Source organism: Cydia splendana, chromosome 16, assembly GCF_910591565.1.
Source record: "Cydia splendana chromosome 16, ilCydSple1.2, whole genome shotgun sequence".
NCBI classification, from domain to species: Eukaryota; Metazoa; Arthropoda; class Insecta; order Lepidoptera; family Tortricidae; genus Cydia; species Cydia splendana.
This window is the reverse complement of record NC_085975.1, coordinates 8,848,383-8,869,052: the sequence shown is the minus strand read 5'-3', so window position 1 is coordinate 8,869,052 and position 20,670 is coordinate 8,848,383. Positions and strand designations below refer to the sequence as shown.

Sequence of the window (20,670 nt, the reverse complement as noted above, 5' to 3'; positions counted from 1 at the left end):
TCCGATTCACGAAAGAAATTTCAGACGTTCGGGTAATTCCGTTTTATAGCGGGCGTGGGTATAGTAATAGTCGGCACTGAAGTTAAAATCAGTTTATTAAACTTAAAGTACACGGATTACCATACAACAGTCCACTACACATTGAAATACTAAAACTGTTACAATTGAACAAAGCTATGATCGGTCGTAGGGTCGGATACGCGCATACGTTTATACACAAAGGTGTCGGCTACCGAACTAACTCGCGCGCAGCGCCCTCAGCGATCACGCGATACAACATGGCGGCACACGCGCCTATCATAAGTTGACTCACGGCTTAATCTGTTAAGAAACGAGCCGGGAGTCGACCGCGATTGGTTCTCTTGGGAAGACGCTCACAAGGCGTGATATCCCTTTCTAACGCACGCGTGGGCGTGCTGTCCCTGTCACACGCTATAGACTCCCCCTCGAGTTCATGAAGACGCCCACGTCCATGGACTCGCACAACACTCTTGTAGCGGAGTTTTACTTTTAGGGGGATGTAATGATAACCTCGCTACATGGATCTCTAATATATAAAGCACAGTATAAGATAGCCACTGCACTGACCATGAATCAACACTCGATGGGCGCACAATTCCATCTCCTCTCAATCTCGTAGGTATCTCTTGTTATGAATGTAACCTCAACTCTCTCAGGGAAAATTAGAAGGGCCCCAAGTCCCGTGGCTCATATCGGTGGATGCACGGCACAACTGAATCTCCACAACACAGGAGAACTCATCGTGCATCCCGCAACTCATATATTCTCATAAACTCAGAATCTCATATATCTCTCTACTCATAATATGCGATGAGTACTGAGGTGGGGACCATGTGGTCCCCGACGAGCCTCCACAACAACCCCTACAGCTCATCCATCAGCCTCCATAAAGAAACCTCCAGTAACTCAAACCGATAAACTCTAGCCACCTCACTTGTTACATTCAAACTCGAGCTACACACAAAGAATATCAGACAATTCTTCAACTCAGATAGATCTCAAGGTCGTCGCTAATTCAAGGTCACTGCAATATCCATATATATCAAAATATAGATATGTTTCGCTTACCAAGAGTCTCCTGTACGTGATGCACGCGCCACGGCGTCACACCACCTCTTACGTACCAGAAATTCAGACGACCTCTCTCAACTTGTCTCAACTCGGTTCCCGCCATCTTCCTCGCTGTCACACATGACACTCCGACCTCCATCGCCAGTGTTACCAGTGAAAGTATGCTAAGAGTGACAGATAAGATACATACCACAATGACAGTCTTCGCGATCACCGCGACAACTCTGGTCTCGGTTACGTGGACGACCTCTATTTCGTTTTGGCACTACGGGAGAAGAAAGCACATCATCTCTACTATTAAATCGAACGAGCTGAGAGGAGTGATACTTGCCCAGAACCTCACCGGGTGAGCCAGGATCAGCGACCAGGTAAGTTGTCGGACTAACCTTCTTAACAACCAGGTAAGGGCCATCTCTTTTCGGCACCAACTTGGCAGAGACTTTCTTTGACGCATTGCTAAGAACGTGCGACTTAATGAGGACATTGTCCATGGCGTCAAATACATCCCCTGGCTGAGAAGACTTGTCAGCATGTTCCTTACGCCTATCCTGCTGAGCTTCTACCCGATCTCGTACCGCTGACAGGGAACTAATAAGCGAGCGAAGATATGGCGTAACCTGAGGAACACAGTTTTCCTTGTCAAGGACGGCTCTCAAATCATAACTAACCTTTATAATATCAGCTAGCATCTTCTCTATTTCCACATACGTCAGCTCCTTCTTGGCAGGCGTGACACGATAAGGCGGCACCGCGATAGGCGCATGGTCGCCCGTGTCGATCCTGTGCTCAGCAAAAGGAGTTGGCCCTCCCCCTGGCTCAAACAGGTCCTTGTTTTCAGGGAGCAACTGGGCACGCAACTCGTATTTTTGCACTTTGAGCAAAGTGGCTTCGTCCTCCCGAAGCACCTCTAAAGCAGCAACACACAGAGCGGGAGGTGACACGCTTTCAAACTGTAACGCATACTTTTGCTTACTATTCTCAGCGAAATACCAGAGATCGTCGCGCAAATCAACGATTAAACCGAAATCCTTAAGCCCCCATTCGCACGACAGCTTTTTCAACGCGCGTTAAAAAAGCGTTTGAATGACACAAATGGATACGTGTGTATTTATTCACACGACAGCGGTGGCGCTTTTTATCAAGCGTTGTTGGATTTTCGACTTTAAGCCTTGGACGTTAAGTCGAAATTAGAGTGCGGACAGATTCAAGCGCTTTTTTAACGCGCGTTGAAAAAGCTGTCGTGCGAATGGGGGCTTAAGGAAATCTATCCCTAGGAGAGACTCATTACTAACGGCATCAGGAAAAATCACAAAACTAGTTTTTCTTGTCTTGAGTTTCAGTGTCACCTCCACCTCCGCGGTGAGTACAGTCATATTCCTACTAACACCGTCTGCCAACCTAACACTCATTGTTGACGACACTAACGGGTGTCCTTTACTTCGCAGGAAAGCATATAACGTGTGACCGGCGACACTAGCCTTAGCCGCAGGATCAACAAGTGCAGAACCACTCGCCCCGAGAACATTTATAATCATAAAGCCCCTGCTACACGGCAGCCGACAAGCCTACTAACCGTCTGACCTTGGTCTGTCCTTGGTGTGTGGGTCCGTCTGAGTTGTCTGGCTAGACGGTGGCAAACCACATTACCACAGTGTGTTCAGAACTCGCGGACGGACAACACGTATTGCAAGCGGACAAAATGGCCCCTAACCTTTCAGAAAGTTGGCGTGGCATTAGTACCTACTCAGTGGCGTATGGCCCTAAGGGCGGCGTATGCCACCCCTGGCGGATTGCATATTGTTTTTCTTCCTTCACTTCTGGGGCGGCAAAACTTATTGGCCGCGGCGCCAAATTTCATAACCTACCTACTCATACTAGTGCAATGACAAAAAAATAAGTTTTTGGCAAAAAAATAATTTTTGGTACAAGCTTTTATCGCTGACTGTACTTTTCTTTCCATAGGCAACTAATACTCGTCGAGACAATTCTAAAAACCCCAAACACAATTAGGTCGCGTTGTTCTATCACAGGGTTCCTATGGCCACCTCCTGTCTCCATCATCAGATCAGCTCTATGGTACCATAATAATACATTGTCACCCGACTTATATATGTATGCAAATTTTCAGCTCCATCGGAAACTAGAAAGTGGGTCTAATTTAACTTGCAAGATTTGACCCGTACAAACATATTTATATACTTACGATTAGGTATATTGCAAGTTAATAAAAAGTTTGTTAAAAAAAGAAAAGGGTATATGAATGAAACACTGGCTCAAAAAACGGCATTTGTTGAGTCATTTCAACTTAATGAATTCGCTGGACTACGCTACGGGGACATACATAACTTTCTGAGAATGAAGAGGAAAGTATTTGATAAATTATTAGAAATGCTACTGAGTACCCATGGCATGGCTATTAACCACACGAGCGCACACGGCGCGTCCTCCAAGCGAAATGGCCTAGTGCGGTCGGCGTCGGGCGGCTACACGGTTCCGGACCGACCGCTCAGACCGCGGTCGCTGGCGCGCGCTCGCATGCCAAGGGCGTCCGGAGGTCAAACGAAATTTTGTTGGTAACAACTGTCTACACGGTCCGGGACAGACCAAGGCCACGCGGTTTGGGGGCTTGTCGGCTGCCGTGTAGCAGGGCTTTAATAGGGCGGGGAGAAGCCTTGACATTTACCTGACAAACATTGATTTTATCAACACAAACTTGACTTTCATGGACACAAAATAAAGTTTGATTATCATTATTACAAGACAGAGCTTGATTTTCATTATTACAAATATATCCCTTTCTAACGCACGCGTGGGCGTGCTGTCCCTGTCACACGCTATAGTTTACATTACTGGCAACACAGGATAGCGCTGTCACATTTGACAATTCGGATCTAGATAACTTCATGCCCTGACCGTCATCCTTGTCGAACGCGTGTTAATTGTTATTTCCTTCTCGCTCAGTGTCAGCAGTCGCAGTGTTTTCCAAACTTTTCACGTCGTAAGCTTGGTAATTAATGTGTAACTGTGAATTAGTTTTTCAAACGTTTCTCTTGTATAGATAAATAAAGTTTAATTTAATACATTAGATTTGTTTTATTTTACTATGTTTCTACATGAATAACTTAAAATTAATGCCGTTAAAATAATTTTCACCGTTAATTAAAATTCTCCCACATTTTAAAGTTTGAGAACCTGTAAACAGCATGATGACGTAGACCCGTGTCAGTTAGGTTATACGCGAATCTCGGAATAGAGTACCAGGCGGAGTATATTATTATACCATGAGTTGTGGAAGGTTTTCTGAAAATCTGGCCTACCAACATTAGGAACCCACTCACAAAGATCAGATGAAGAGAATTTTCGGTCTGTTGGCATCTTCGAGCAACACCGTATGGAAGGTAGATTTACTCTACACTCCATACAACACCGGCTTCCGACACATCGGAAGGGAGGGGCCCAAGCGATATCTTAAGTAGCTAACACACTATCGCACCGCACCAAGGTCATTGTGGGACGCAGCCATAAGTAAGAGGGAGAAAGAGATATCGCTGTCTCCCTCTTACTTATGGGTGCGTCCCACAATGACCTTGGTGCGGTGCGATAGTGTGTTAGCTACTTTACCGTACAAATCAAGGCCCCAACGTTTTCTGTTCTCTTTGACGGCGCAGCAACTAGTATCATTTCTCTCTCCTCGCTCTTTTAAAAATGCCGTTTGTCAAAAAAGGACAACCATACTGTTGACAAGATGGACTTCAAATCAAAGTGTTGCCTTTTTTGGTAGAACCAGGTTGTGTATGCATGCGTAAAAACGTATATGTGTGCTCTTTTAGGGATGTGAAAAGTCGATTTTAATCATGTTATATATCGATAAACGCTACACAGCGGAACGCAATAGCGATTAATTGAAGCTTCAATATCTTCGTTAAACATAAACATAATTGAAATGCTAATGGATAATGAATATATTATAATATAATAAAATAATTCAATTATTGCGGAACACCTATTTTAGTAGGTATTTATGTATTTTAATTAAATATCTGAACTTTTCCTTGGTTCCCTGCTGGGGCGTGACTATAAAATTGTGATCTGATAACCACAATAAAGAATAAAAGCGTTTTTGTTCATTTTAGGTGGAAAATCCGAGCGCAACTAGTTTTATTACCCGCGCTAGATCAATTGATCTTGTACCTAGGCAGAGGGGAAATAGTGCGAATGCCGCCTCCCTTCCGTGTTGCTCGAAGGTTAGCATTGTCCAAAAAGGAAACAACAATTTCAACATGTTTAGGATCAAATGGTAATATAGTTGGTCAAACCATTTGTCAGTCAGCAAGAACCAAGAAAACTATACTCATCCTTTTCTTTTGGGTGCTAGTACTAGTGTTAGACAAAAGATAGTATGATTGTCTCTGTCTATGATTGAAATGCGACAGTCCTTTGACAAAATAGAGGTACAATAATATAGAGATGAAACGGGGGAGGGGCCAAACGACCGAACGAGATGCACTTATGGAACTTTCAGCAGGAGTAGCAGAGAAGGCGGTATTATTGCTTGTCCTTGTCACAGTCTTACTTTTTGTTTGTTCCCCACCTTTTTATTAGTATGGAGAATGGTGGGCAACAAATGAATTCGACCAATCACAGTGTCGCATTTGCGTATGTTTTGTCCCTCACGGAGGCACGCGTATACCCATAGATTTAATATATAGAGATCCCGTCTCAGTGAGCTGTCACTGTTGCCACTTTTGTTTAGTGTACGATTAACAATGAGGCCCACCTACCCACCTTGCTGTAGCCATGTCGATAAAGTCATATCGATAAACTATCGACATTTCTTGCAATTTTAATTTTACTTCAAAGGTTTAACGATACCTAAAATGAACAAAAACGCTTTTATTCTTTATTGTGGTTATCAGATCACAATTTTATAGTCACGCCCCAGCAGAGAACCAAGGGAAAGTTCAGATATTTAATTAAAATACATAAATACCTACGAAAATAGGTGTTTCGCAATAATTGAATTATTTTATTATATTATAATATATTCATTATCCATTAGCATTTCAATTATGTTTATGTTTAACGAAGATATTGAAGCTTCAATTAATCGCTATTGCGTTCCGCTGTGTAGCGTTTATCGATATATAACATGATTAAAATCGACTTTTCACATCCCTAAAAGAGCACACATATACGTTTTTACGCATGCATACACAACCTGGTTCTACCAAAAAAGGCAACACTTGATTTGAAGTCTATCTTGTCAACAGAATGGTTGTCCTTTATTGACAAACGGCATTTTTAAAAGAGCGAGGAGAGAGAAATGATACTAGTTGCTGCGCCGTGAAAGAGAACAGAAAACGTTGGGCCCTTGCGTATACCACTTCTAGACAATCCTACCTTCTATGTTTGACAAACTGTAGGTCGCTTTTTCATACTCTTGACTGTTTGGAAAACTTAGTCGCGATCTGCATAAATGTAGGGTTCATAAATATGTATAACATTACTGAATAAAACAACAGAGTTCGTTCTTAATATTATTCTTAATTATTATTTCTCATTCATTCAGCACATTTTTTTTGCATTTTCTTAATACTTTTTTAGTGCTATTTCATTTTTTTTTTTCAAAAAATTAAACATGGAATATAAGATGACATAAATTAATTCACTGACACAATATGGAACATCCATTATACAACCAAATGTGACTAATTACTTCTATTTAAAATGTCGTAATATTTAAAAGTGATCTTACAACGAACAAGAAAAACTGTACAACACAATACAAGGAAAATACTGTAGATCATTATAATTGATAATTCATACTTTAAACTTGTGGCTAGCATTTCTACATCTCTAAAGTTATCCGCATGTTTGCATACCATCACCTCGTGTTAACATCTAAAACGCGATAATGCTACAAGATCAAACATCTAACAAAATTATTAGGCACACCTATCCACGCTCAACAAAACGCTTACAATTAATTATCTATATTTAGATAAGATTCACACCGGTCAATAGTAATTTCTGAGTCATTTAAAATAGTTTGTAGTCGCCTTCGTCAATATTTCTCTTACATACTATTTCAATAGGCTTAAACATAATCCGAGTCGTTCCTCCCTAACATTTCCTATTAATTAATCATGTACAGTCAAATAATTTATTTCCCACCCATTTTGGACTTTGTCATAGTGACAATAGTATGAGGCCTCTAGCGACTTTCATATTGATTGTCACTGTGACAAATTGACAAGGTACGAAATGGATCGGAAATTAAATTCTTTGACTGTATACTTGACCAGACAAGACAACTTGGACATCTAGTTTATCGTGGCTACCTCACTAGTAGTTTCGTTGCGTATGTCCTCGCTTGAACCTTTGTTCACGGCCTCGCTTGCGATCCTGTTCAAGTCGGAGGCGGCTAGTTATAGTTTGTAGCTTTCTAATAGACCACGACGGCTAATCATTTGTCTATTATTAAGTAAAACCGCTCGTGCCACGTGCCACAACCACCTGCATAAAAAATCGTTCGTTCACTTTACCCAGGTAATTGAATTACAACTCCTATGGAAATTGCAATAAGATTAAAAATAAACTAATGGATAAATATTTTGTTAGGATGTGTGTGGTCCGTTCAACTCGCCGGCATTCAGTACTTCGGTTACTGAGTGCCGGCTAGTCGAACGAACGCTAGAACCAGAACCAGTCTAAAATGTGTCATCGAGATGCGTAACAAAGGCGCGTTATTGGAGAGCGCACCTACACTGGTTTTTTGAGCGTTGGACTAGCCCGCGCTCAGATGCCAAATATAATAATTAAGACCCTTTTTTGCAGGTAAGTAGCACGTGCGGTTTTACTTAACAATAGACAATAGGATTAGCCGTCGGGCTCTATTAGAAAGCTACAAACTATACCAACCTATATTACTTTTTTAATCTTGTCAGATTTCGGAGAACTGCAAGCGGGGCCGTGAGTTCTATTATTTAGACGACTCCGGCAGCGACGGTGCGGCGGTGGAAAGAAACGTGTACCATAACCTAAACGTAAGTTCTGTCTCGCGGTGCGGCGGGGCGGGGCGGGGCGGGGGTAGACGGCAGGGGGGAGTGGGGCTCGGCGTCGCGGCGCGGCGGCGGCGGCGGGTCCACTAACGTTAGAGCGCTTACACTACGCGGGCGGCCCCTCTACCGCACTCAGTATGGGGAGTAATACATGCCGCGCCTGTAACCTCTGCGAACAAGGTACGAAATTAATCTACCTTAGCCTGACCAAGACACGGATGCACTACTGCGCTCATGCAAACGTCCCCACGTGCAAACTGAAACTAGGAAGAGGAGGATCGAAGTATTGAAAATACATATATCTTTATCGAAAAACTTTATTCATCATAATAGAGTAGAGTGGGTATAAATATTTTTTGTCAACATAGTAAAAATAAGGGACTTTAGTTACAATTCTACATTGTACTTCTCGCTACGAACAAAAGATGTCACGACTGACCCACATGCATACCTATCATATATAATAAGATGCACTTCTTTGAGGACTTAATTCATAAAATAATTTTATCAGAATTCCTTTTGGAGAGGACCATGCCATAGCAAGTACTCAAGAGCCAACTGTATCCACATAGTGAAGCCAAACTGAGCTGCATTCTAAAACATTTTGCCGAGCACTACTAAGTCGAATTACAAACGAGTATAAACAATATTCAATAAAGGTACAACACTGAATATAAAAGGCTAAATAATGAAATACTAAACAAAATAAGGAGTACAGATAGATTATTTAGAGAGTAACGGGTTCCTATCGTTCCCATCAGAACAGCCATGTAGCATAATGACAAACTCGTCCGAATATCCGGATTGTGTTATTAATTAGTACTACTATTTAATACATGAATGTATTCATGTATTAGTAGTACATTCGTACAAGGTTAAGAAATTTTACAGTACATATGGTGCTAATTTACCGCCCTAGTGCGGTAACTAGCACTATAATTAAAGTACGTATGTCGAAAATTTTAACGGCCATATGTACTCTAAAACGTTGTAAAATACACGTGCGAATAGGTAATTCGCAACTCGTGTCGATTTAAAACACTCCCTTCGGTCGGGTTTTAATTTATCGCCACCCGTTGCGAATTTCCTATTTTTCGCACATGTATCGTAATGTACTATTATGATACTGACTGACTGACTTATGCTTTTTGCTACCATGGAAATCAGGATTCATGTCTATATGATAAGTTAGACATTGCACAATCCAGACGTTTGGGCGATATTGTGATTTTTGTAATGGCCATTCAGACAGGCACCTACTCAAACAGCAAGTGCAACGAGAATGCATTAAATCACCAGTGTCCTAAAATAATAATATGTAACGTAAATTTAAACAATTGTTTCATCCATAATCATAATTTTGCACTTAGGCAAGCATGACATTACATAATACCAATTACTCCCCTTTCGGCCGTTTAGGTGTCTGTTTTAATCCCAAAGACTAAAACAAGCCATTGTTTCTTTTGTGTGAGCGGTCGGCTCCCGATGGTAAAGCAACTATGTCCTTTAAAAAGCAACTGTATCGTGATAGTGTTAAGGTTCAAATCTATGTAACAGCTCAAACGAGTTAACACGTTTTGGTAATGTAGGCCGATCGACCAATGTAGACGAGCCCTCATATTAATACATAGATTTGAACCTTAATACTATCACGATACAGTTGCTTTTTAAAGAACATTGTTGCTTTGGCACGTGGCTAATACGGGGGCTAAACCGCTCGCATAAAAGAAACAATGGCTTTTGTTAAAAGCTTAGGCTCTTAGGCGTAAAAATCATTTAAAATGCATACTATACCTATCCAAATTATTACCGTAGCCACATCGAATTTAACATGCCGGATACATCAAGTATTTACGAAATTCAAAAGTTGTCGAAGTCTCTGGGAATAAAAACAGACCATGGTAAATAAATATATAAGTAGAGCATAACATAAAGAAAAGAAACCATACTCGATACAGCGATCATGCACAACCTCTATAAAAGTGTAAACACTACGTCTACAAGTAATTCGATCTAATAGTGCGCGAAGAGCGTCCTCGGCGTTAACCCGTAACCAGGAAATGGTGCTACATTATTCTGAGCCCCACACGGCGGGGTGGAGGCTCAGAGTGGTCTCGCACCGCTGCCGGGTCGGGGTTAGTATGGGTTGTACCTGCCGCGCCGCACGGGCCGGTAGCCGGAGTAGTAGGACGAGTAGCCGCCGCGGAAGCCGCGGCCGCGCCCGCGCGCGCCGCGGGGCGGTCTGTTCGTGGACGACAGCCCCGGCTTGTTCGTGCGCTTGGGCATCACCTGACACAAAAAAATCTGTCCTCAACTCGCAGTCCAGGAGAAGAACGGGGAAGGTGGGTCTGAGTTTGGTTGTCGCCAAATGACACTAAAGGACGAAGGCTGAACTCTGCGTAAGGATGTGGGGCCCAGAGCATCGCGGCAAGACGCGCTTTTATACGCTCAAGCTACATGAAGGTGCAGGTGAGATAAGTAAATAAATCCATATTACAAAGACATAAGGTTCACTGATAGTGCAGTATTGCTGTTAGTACGCCATACCGGTGTGGCTGCGTCCGAGATACCTACCCATTCTTATTAAAGAATAAATTTTATTCTTAAAATGGACTCACCTTAATCTGACGCCCCCTAAATAACGACTCGTCCATGGCCATGGCGGTCTGTACACTGTCTTTGTCACCAAACTCTATGTACGCAAATCCTTTAGGATGTCCATCAAACTTATTACATAATATTGTAACCCTGTAACAAAAAATACATAAATAATTTATTTTTATCTAAACTAAAAAACCCGCCCTACGCCCCTACGAGCTCTTAACAATAAAGTCCCGTCAAGATAATTTTAACTAAACACCTCGCCCGCTTAGACTTCTGCTGCTGACTATAGCTAAATTATTTATGTATTTATAAATAGACAATCCACTTCCAATAATAGTAATAATGCTTCTTTCTTATTATTTTTCTGCTCGACGGAGGCGGAAAGCGGCAGATTCGTTTAGCGTAGGGGGCCGAAAGTTGACTTTTTCGGGCCAGAGGCAAGGAAAATATGTTTATCATACAAGCATTATTTTTAAAACAGTGCAATCTTGCCAACGCCGTCTAAACAGTAATGATAAATTAATAATCTAGAATTCTAGATAAAGCTAAATGGAAACAGCCGGAGGAGGCTTTTACCCAGAAGGGGTCTACAGCACAGAATAAATAATAGTACTACCGTACAGAAAGGAAACTTCCTACAAAAACGAAGTTTGACAGCAGTTCAGGGTCGAATCATGATGGCCCTTTCTAATATATGGCACTATCCCTTTCGGCTATTTAGGGTTGTCAAAAATCAAGTGAATCTTATCTGTGGTCGTGCACGCAAAAGGAAGTCAAGTGGTGCCAACCCTAATAATTGCTTGGAGCAATGCTGAGCCGAGCGGAGCCGAGTTTGACCGAAGTCAGGAGTTTCGCACCCCTGTCTACAGTAGAAAAATAATATAAAATTCAAAATATATGTATCAAATCTATATAATTCTCTGTATAATAACGAACACTCCAATAAATAAATAAGTAAATATTAAAATTTACCTATTAATGGAGCCACAGCCATGAAAATGTTGTTCAAGTTCCTCAGCCGTAGCCCCATAGTCCACATTGCCCACATACACGGATCTGTTGTCGGCCTCTATCTTCTCCTCAATCGACATGTTCAGTGGACTTGCTGTAAATCAATTGTGACATTAGTATTTATGATCCTAACATAAGTTCATAACCTAGATTTTTTTTATTTTATTTTATTCATTTGGAGATCCAACAGCTATGACGCTAACATAGAAATTATAGTAGACACAGGAAGCCAATTATAGGAACTCACAGGTAGTGACATAATACTAACTAAACTAATAATAGTGTAGTGCTTTTAGGGATAAGTTTGCTTTTGTACAAACACAGTGGATCTTATTACAAAAGGCATACGGTCCACCAATACAGTTAACAGTGTGGGCGATGGTACAGTTAAAACGTGCAATAAAGTGACATACATACATCAGTAGGGTCAATGGAAAAGATGTTTAGGGATCCCTGGATTAACCCTTTACAGACCAGATTTAAAAAAATACGCATTTCAAGCCCTAAAAAATGTACATAACACCAAGTTCGTGATTAAGATGAATTCATGCAATGAAATTTTTACATTAGTTATTAAGTCTATACGACAATTACCCAATTACCGTACTGTAGGGTGTTGTTTCAATATTACTCAATTCCAAATAGAGGCAAATAAGGAATTTATCCTTATTGCATAATCTTGAACCTGATGATGCAGCAATTATATTTCTATATGTTTGAGTTCAACAATTAGTTAAAAAAAATCTTGTTTGTAAAGTTTAAGAATTTTTACTCACAAAATACAGTTGGAATCATCATAATCTGTGGAGTTTTAACCTCATATAACTCAGTCAGTCAATCACCTTCCCAGCACTGCGCATGATAGGTATAATTAAAGCACTAGGCACTCACTGAGGCCAGGCGGGCTGCCCATGCTCATCTGCTTGTCCACCTCCGTCTGCATCTGTTTGAGCTTCTCTGCCTCCTCTTCCATCTCGCGCACGCGCGCCTTGATGGCCGCCAGGTCTGGCACCTCTCCCCCAGCTGCCTCATCCCCACCCTGGAATCATCATTCTAATATTATTTATAGAATGTTATAGTAAAATTGTTGGTTTTATTTTTTATCTACACATTTTTTACTTTAGAAGTCAAATTCAAAGTTCTTGGCACAAACTGATTTTCTACAAATATTTACCAGAAATGGGACAGTTTAAATAGTTAAACTATTTGCAGATGGGACGGGCCTGCTTATTTGATGGTCAGAGCCGTCAGACTTGATGTTTAAATGTCAAGCTAGGGCAGAGCTCAACGAGGGAGTGGAGCGTTTTTTCAATGCACATTAAAAAAGCGCTTGAATCTGTCCACCCTCTAAATTCGATTTAACGACCAAGGCTTAAAGACGAAAATTCAACAACACTTGATAAAAAGCACCACCGCTGTTGTGTGAATAAATACACATGTATCCATTTGTGTCATTCAAACGCTTTATTAACGCGCGTTGTAAAAGCGCTCGTGGGAATGGGGGCTTAAGGTTAGTAAAGCACATAACACCTCTGGAGTTGCAGGCGGAGACTGCTTACCATCAGACTGGATGTATGCTTGTTTGTCAAAAAAAAGCTAGGGAAAAGTTATCCTTATTGCATTACATCACACACAAGCTATACACCATACAAAGCATACTATACACTGCATTTCTGTGTAGTGCAAGCAGGTGCTTAGGGCCCCCTAGTTAATAGGACCCCTAAAAACTGAAACTTGTTTTCACTGTTATTTTAGGGGAACTTGAAGTTTATCACTAAGAGTTTAAGAGGTTACCATAGATCAGGAACAAATTTTTTGATGGAAAAGCAGCCTCTTATAAGTGATAACTAATGTTTGGCAATTTATTTTCTTTCTAGTCGTCACTTCAGATTGCTGTTAACCCATGCTATCCTGCATATTTAGTACTAATTTGTATGAAATTATAGAGTGTAGAAATTTGAATACTTGCAAACAACCCAAATGAAACTTATAAACAACATATAAATTAAAAAAATTAAGTAGATATTCTAAAAACTTCTGTGTTTTGTATGTAGTACAGATTAAGATTCTTGAAATAATAACTAATGTATTTAGTACAAATGTAATAATCATACTAATATGATAGTATCTGAATACTTCCCTTAAAACATATAGAATTAGGGTCATGAAACTAGGATGGTACATAAAAAAACATTGCACTGTGCAATAATTTCTTTGTATTTCACATTTATAGGTATTAATATAGTAAGACAGGAATGGTAAAACTAAAATACTCTTTAAGTTACTGGTTACAGCTTTTAGTAACATATTTAACAGTACAAAATAGCCAAGTTGTTTTCTATAATAAATAGAAGGTGGCTGTTGTCAAATAACTGATTCACATGTATTGTTATATGTGAATTATGATTACAAGGTGTACTTACGCCAAGGCTGCTGTCGGTCATGTTTAGGGAACCGTTGGTCCCGTCTAGATGATTGTTGTCAATCGAATCTAAATAGTCATCATTATCAGCCATGTCAGGGAACTTCTTGTATCATTAATACAATATTTGAAGATACACAAACTGCGGATTATCTGAAAATGAACACTACATGTAGAACACCACAATCCTCACCGATATAATATAATGATTACGAAGATGCTACAGCGGTTTAAGGCTATCGACGTACCGGTAACCAATTTTGTTCATAAGCGGTTGACCTAAATACAAAATATGGTTAACGCCACTTACTTTCGGTCAACCGAATATTTTATGATGGGGTAAATTTCACAAACATATCATTATTTTCCAGATATTTATAGATTTGTTTGGCAAAATACTGATAACCGAAAATTAAACGCCAAACCAAACACTACTGACAAATGACAATCATTGTAAATTAAAAATATAATGACAGCTGCAGTTCGTCTATGGCCAAAAAGCTATCTTCACACGTGGCAATTTTAGGTATTGCAGACTTTGTACCACGGTTAAAACCGTTAAAACCATTCCTTGAACAGGCTGAGTGATTGAAAACTGGATTTCCATCATTCATTCAATGCCAGCTGTCAAATTTTTCAATCAAGCTTTGCTTTTTTCGAATTTTTCGATCTTATCGAAAAAATTAATACTCTTCTAAAGCTTTGTGTATTGTAAAGGAGTGAACAATAATAGCGGTTTGTTTGTAAATATTATACAAATTAAAAAGTAAATCTAATGGTTATCAGTTTGACCTGGCGTGAAATTGCTATTCTGGTAGTGTATTTTTGGCGTATTCTACATACCAGTTTATTTATCAGTTTATAGTGATTTTATTATTGTTACTATCGTCTTCAGGTATTCGTGTGCTGTACTTGGCTGCACGTTGGATATTTAAGCTGGAAATTATCTACAAAGTTGTCCAACAATGCCGCTAACCGCTGATGTTGCGGCACAACAAGTGCAGGTGACCATTGCTTATTCAGTTTACATTTAAATATTCTGAAACGTAACGTCTTAATACAAGTTTTTTGAAAAATGTACTCATTAGTATACCTACTAATATACCTCTTACAATTTGTTATCAGGAGCGACTTAGGGCACTGCATAGGCTGATATATGAAATTGAAGCTGAAAGGGGCCGTAATGAACAATGCATAGAGTCCATATTAAAGGCAGAAAAAGCAGCAGAGTCTCCACCATCAAATGAGGACTCTTCCGGATCATCCCAACAGGTACACCCAGAATGGAAATAAATTCATAAAGTGGCGATGGACCTTTGCAGCTTGCTGTGTGTTTTTAATTTTTTTTATTTTAAAGTTCATCTAGCATATAAGAGCTCTCTGATTACATATAGATGCAAGAGCCTATGCTCAGAAATGATTAGTTTGCTAAATGACAAGGTTTAAATGTTGTGCCAGCTGCAGTTTGTGAACGGAATCTTGGGGTACCCAATTCTCATAGACAGGGTGGTTTACCCAGATCCAGATACATTTTAAAGTCTGCCCACGTTAATTGGACCCTGGGATAAGTGGCATACTCGAAGAGAGGCCTATCACCTGTAAAGTAGATATGTTAATTATAACAAAATAAAAACTTTTTGTGATATTCGGAACTATTATATATTATCCACAATTTCTCATAAAGACCTTATTTTGGAATGACATTATTTTATAGCAAATGCAACTGAAAAGCTTGTACAAAGCGGGACTTGCAGCGGCCGAACAGGAAGAAAGGGTGCTCCGCGCGGCTCTTAATCGGATATACGAAATTCGAAGTATTAAAAATGAGAGACGCATTCAGGTATTATTTACAAATTTTTATCAAATTAAAACTTATGTACTTGATTATTAGAAAAAAATTATGACTATCAACAAAATTGTATTCTATATTTCTTTTATAAAATTGCTGTCTTTGCAATATGCCACCTGAAAATTTGGCAATTTTAACGAATGTTGCCTTGAAGTTAACATGTTGTAAAAAACTTGTAGTTAGGGCAGTAATACAGCAACATGGGCAGAGATATTGATGGCGCTCGGGTATAGTCATTTCGGGAGCTGCTTTGGATACTGCCAGACACGGGGACCATATTGTAAAATTTTATCAGGCTCGGCACGCCGGCAACAAGGAAACAATCGGGTGCGGGGCACTCATGAAGATGCTGCTCTCCGCCGCGGCCACGCTGCCCCTGCACGTGGGGCGCGGCGGGGGCGAGCGCGCGCCGGCGCTGTGCGGCGCCGTGCCCGCCGACCCCGGCCACGTGGCGCGCCCCGGCGACGCCGTGGCCGCGCTGGTGCGCGTCTCCGACAAGGAGGAGAACTGGATCCTGGCTGAGGTTGGTTCACACTACTGTCGAATCCGTTACTTCTTCTAGATTTATTTGGATGGATGAAAACTATACTAGTGCTTTTTGAAGCTATCGCTGCTAGGATGGTTTGGTTGGTTTTAGTTGAACCTGGCGATTATTTCTACTACTTCAAATTAATTTCCACTCTCAGCAAAATTTTCCACAATTTCCAGCAGTAGAAATAGCAGTATCCGATCCCTGAAGTTATCTCTGCACTGTACATGATCAACTATATACTGAGCTAAACTAACACGATTTTCACTCATACTTTTATAACTAACACGGAACTTAATCGCGTAAAACTTACGTTTATTTATGGCCTGACGTTTCGAACGTGACGTTACGTTCGTGGTCACAGGCAGACTCAGAGAAAGGTCTGTCTAAAAGTACACTGGGCTATTTTTTTTTTACAAACAGGTAGTGAGCTGGCTGCCGGCACAGGGCAAGTACGAGGTGGACGATATTGACGAGGAGCAGAAGAACCGTCACGTTCTAAGCAAGCGGCGCGTCGTCCCACTGCCGCTTATGCGCGCCGACCCGCGCACCGACGAGCACGCGCTGTTTCCCAAGGGCGCCGTGGTCAGTTTTATTCATCATCATCCTGTCCTGGCCGGTTTCGGCCACGGCGACTGGGGTTGTACTAGTTATTGAGAGCGACGATTGTGAGCTCTTAGGTTACTGACATAGCCTATCTTTGCAGTGAATGTACGACCGCACTCACTGCAAGTCAGCACCCCTCCGACAAAATTTTAGTTGATGACCGCAGGTGGTCGGGCCTTTAACTCGTCACGCTTTGCGTCGAGTCAGTTTTATTATTCTCATCTCATCAAAAACTTTTTTCGTGATAAATACTTGTTTCATTCAGTCACAGACAAGACATCCTCCAGACTGAGCATAGTAACTCTAGAGGATTCCTAGTCTATGCATTCAGTCTATTAAAAATGTAGGCGTATGTTACCCGTAAGTGTTTACATTATTTGCCCGCATAGGTGATGGCGCTGTACCCGCAGACGACGTGTTTCTATCGCGCCGTCGTCAACCGCCTGCCCGCCTCTGCCGCCGACCCCTACGAGGTCTTGTTTGAAGTAAGCTATTCATTCTTTTCCATTTGTTCCTAGTAATCTAGAGTTCGGGACTGTATCAACTGTATTACTATGTACTAGTTAATTTAAAAATGTTATTTTGCCCTATTTTAAAGTAAAACCAAACAACTATTGTAAATAAGTTGTAATTTCATTTTATTGAATTTTTACTGTCAGGTGAAGTGTTTGAATGACAATGTGTGAAAGGGTCACTATAAACTAAATTTTTAAAGCTATATAGACCTTAGTGAATAGAATCAGGCGTTACTTTGCGGAAATCCATATTAATATTACTTTGCTAATCCGCGAAAAGATCTTTATCTTTTCGCGGATTAGCAAAGTAATATTTTCGTTTTAATTAATATAGACCTTAGACCGCTATAGCTTAGACCGACTCTAACTGTAGATTATCATATGAATATGGTAACCCTAAACGTAGTCTTTTACGTTACAAACACATATATGTCCCATACAAACATTTTCAAAACTATAGTTGCCGAATCGCATTGTAACACATTGACCATTGACCACAGGCCTCTAAATCAAATTCATACACAATCATCACAGGAGTAATTAATTGTCAGGACTCGTCGTACGCGGACGGGTACTCGCCGCCGGAGCGCGTGGCGCAGCGCTACGTGATCGCCATCAAGGAGGGCAAGGGCCGCGCCACCTGACCCGCGCCGCAGCGCCCAGGGACCGACTCCGCCTCCGTGCATTCCGCAGACTCCCTGCTTTAGATCTCATTTTGACGGCGTGCGAACTCGCATGTGATTCTAGTTACATTGCGGACTATTGAGGCTACATCCAATTCAGTCGACCAATCAAATACCACTCGCATGCGAGTTCTCGCGCCATCTAAATGAGCCCTTAGGCTCAGGTTCAGTGGTGGCGGGGACTGCACGTGCCCGCAGGCGGTGCAACTAGTCAAACTCATAAGTCGCGATAACACGCTGTATCGTGCGGTAAAAAACTCATAATGGTACGCGTTTTGGAAATCTAACGCACCCCGTTGCGGGCCCTATATATCGACCAATGAAAACAGTTTGCCGACTGAGGGTCCTAATACCATGCTTTATTTTATGAAAAAGCACGGTACGCAAGCAATATAGGGTCATTGCACTAGTTTCCGTCCAGTTCTAGTTTTCTTCCATTTGACTGATATATTTCATTTTTAAGTCCCTACTTGCAAAATATCATTTTTATGTAGATAAAAGTGGACGAAAACTAGCGCAATGGCCTTTACCACGTAGGGCCGGAGACGTTCTGCTTACACATTCAGTGTGGCTTCTGTATGAATCGCCGCCGCCGAGTACCAGAACACGCACGATTACCTCGTAAGGCTCACCAGATTAAAAAAACTTATTTTTAATTTGAACCTTGTTACATATCGTAAATTGGGATGAATTTCGTTTGTTTGACAAAGCAATAAAACAATAGAAATGCAACTTTATTTGGTTTATGAAAGATTTTAATCAGACTGAAACGGAGTGTACAGTCGACGTCAAAGATATGTTAACACTTTTCTACCTTACTCCCTTTGCAATAAGGCATGTAAACATATTTTTGGCGTCGACTTTGTATTATATTTAGCTTAAGCAAATTAGAAAAATCTGCGGAAATAATTCGTTATGTTATGTATATGTTTTCACGATTTTTTTCAAATTTTTTAGTAAAGACTTTCAAGGAAAAATATAGCGAACCTAATCGGTATAGCTGTTTTTGACCCGACATGCTCATGGCCTGTTTTTTTATATTTTATCAGCAGGTCGCTTAGCTTGCATACTCTAAACTAACTACTAAACTACTACGAATTATTGCCGCAGATTGCCCAAATTCCGCTTAATTTGACGTGGCTAATTGGACCTTACGAGGATAAGCCACCGTTGTAATTTTTTAAACGACATCAAAAACGAATATTTGTTTTTCTTTATTGTTTGTTCCCCGATCTCGAGGATGACTGAATTGATTTTGGAAATGAATTTATGATATTATGTTACTTTAACCTTTTCGACGCCGTGTCAAACACAAAAGCTGTCACTCTGACGCCACGTCACCGAAGTGTCAAAACTGAAATTGAACTTTATGCATATGCACGTAGGTCTATGTTGCTCTGTGGTCTGTGACCGATTAATCAGTCTTTGGCGTTGAACCTGCGGTGCGGATATATCGGTCATTGGCGTCCAAAAGGTTAATGGTCATGCCAATTTTCATGTTATTTTAGCATTAAATTAGTCTATATCTATAATAACTATGATTAGCTTAGATCTTAGTCAGTAGTTTTGATAAAATGAGGTAAAATATTTAAATAAGCTTGTAATTTGATGTTTCAATTATTCCTTATCAAGGCAGGCAAGGCACATTCGACTTAAAACATGTGTTCTATATAAAATGAAATGACTGACATTTTTTTACTTTCGGCACGAAAAAGGGGTTAGATGCTAACCTAACCTAATCCCAATTTAAAATCTGAGAAATAGCGATTATGTAATCATGTAGCATTACAAAACATGAATTAGATGCATATTAGGTGTGAACTTGTCCACAGAAAAGATGAATTTTATTTTTCTTCGTCTATAAGATAATAATTATTATAATTAATAAGCCAATGGTGAATTATATTGGAAAAAAAAGGTGATGTAAACAATTTAGTAGCATGGTGGTATTCCACCTGTCCAATGTCAGTGCGTGTCACTCTCTCATTAACAGTGCGTCTCACTCTCTCATTAACACATTGAGCGCTAGGAACCAGCTCGGTGGGTTTTTTGTTCGTAGTCGCTTTTCTCTACAAAGCGGGAAAACGCTGGGATCCGCTTCGAGCGTAGCGTTACGAAAACGTTGGCAGTGAATGTGATAAAACAAAATGTGAGACGCAATACACATTGGACAAAGAAATTGGATAGGTGGAATAGATAAGGTATCTCATGGTATTATAAATAAAAGTCATTATTACATAGTTACACATCTTTTACTAACCCTAAATACATAGTACTCTTCATACAATACATGATAAA

General features: G+C 40.5%; 2 protein-coding genes across 3 annotated transcripts; one reads left to right on the top strand and one right to left on the bottom strand.

The window, feature by feature from the left end:
* Positions 1 to 6,616: 6,616 nt before the first annotated feature.
* LOC134798207 (polyadenylate-binding protein 2) lies at positions 6,617 to 14,652 on the bottom strand. Of its 2 annotated transcripts, none has more exons than XM_063770570.1 (7): positions 14,501 to 14,652; positions 14,192 to 14,343; positions 12,660 to 12,807; positions 11,730 to 11,862; positions 10,772 to 10,901; positions 10,306 to 10,442; positions 6,617 to 8,322 (listed from the first exon to the last, which is right to left on the bottom strand). In XM_063770570.1, exons 2-7 carry the CDS (start codon positions 14,282 to 14,284, stop codon positions 8,286 to 8,288), a joined length of 678 nt encoding a protein of 225 aa, XP_063626640.1. In that variant the 5' UTR covers positions 14,285 to 14,343; positions 14,501 to 14,652; the 3' UTR covers positions 6,617 to 8,285. The 2 variants fall into 2 exon arrangements, with proteins under 2 accessions (XP_063626640.1, XP_063626641.1); XM_063770571.1 differs by having other exon boundaries at positions 14,439 to 14,640.
* Positions 14,653 to 14,854: 202 nt separating this feature from the next.
* On the top strand, positions 14,855 to 20,577 carry LOC134798190 (SAGA-associated factor 29). Its single transcript, XM_063770538.1, has 8 exons — positions 14,855 to 15,004; positions 15,086 to 15,194; positions 15,316 to 15,462; positions 15,905 to 16,030; positions 16,335 to 16,562; positions 16,992 to 17,153; positions 17,564 to 17,659; positions 18,241 to 20,577. Exons 2-8 carry the CDS (start codon positions 15,156 to 15,158, stop codon positions 18,331 to 18,333), a joined length of 891 nt encoding a protein of 296 aa, XP_063626608.1. The 5' UTR covers positions 14,855 to 15,004; positions 15,086 to 15,155; the 3' UTR covers positions 18,334 to 20,577.
* The last annotated feature ends 93 nt before the right edge of the window (positions 20,578 to 20,670 follow it).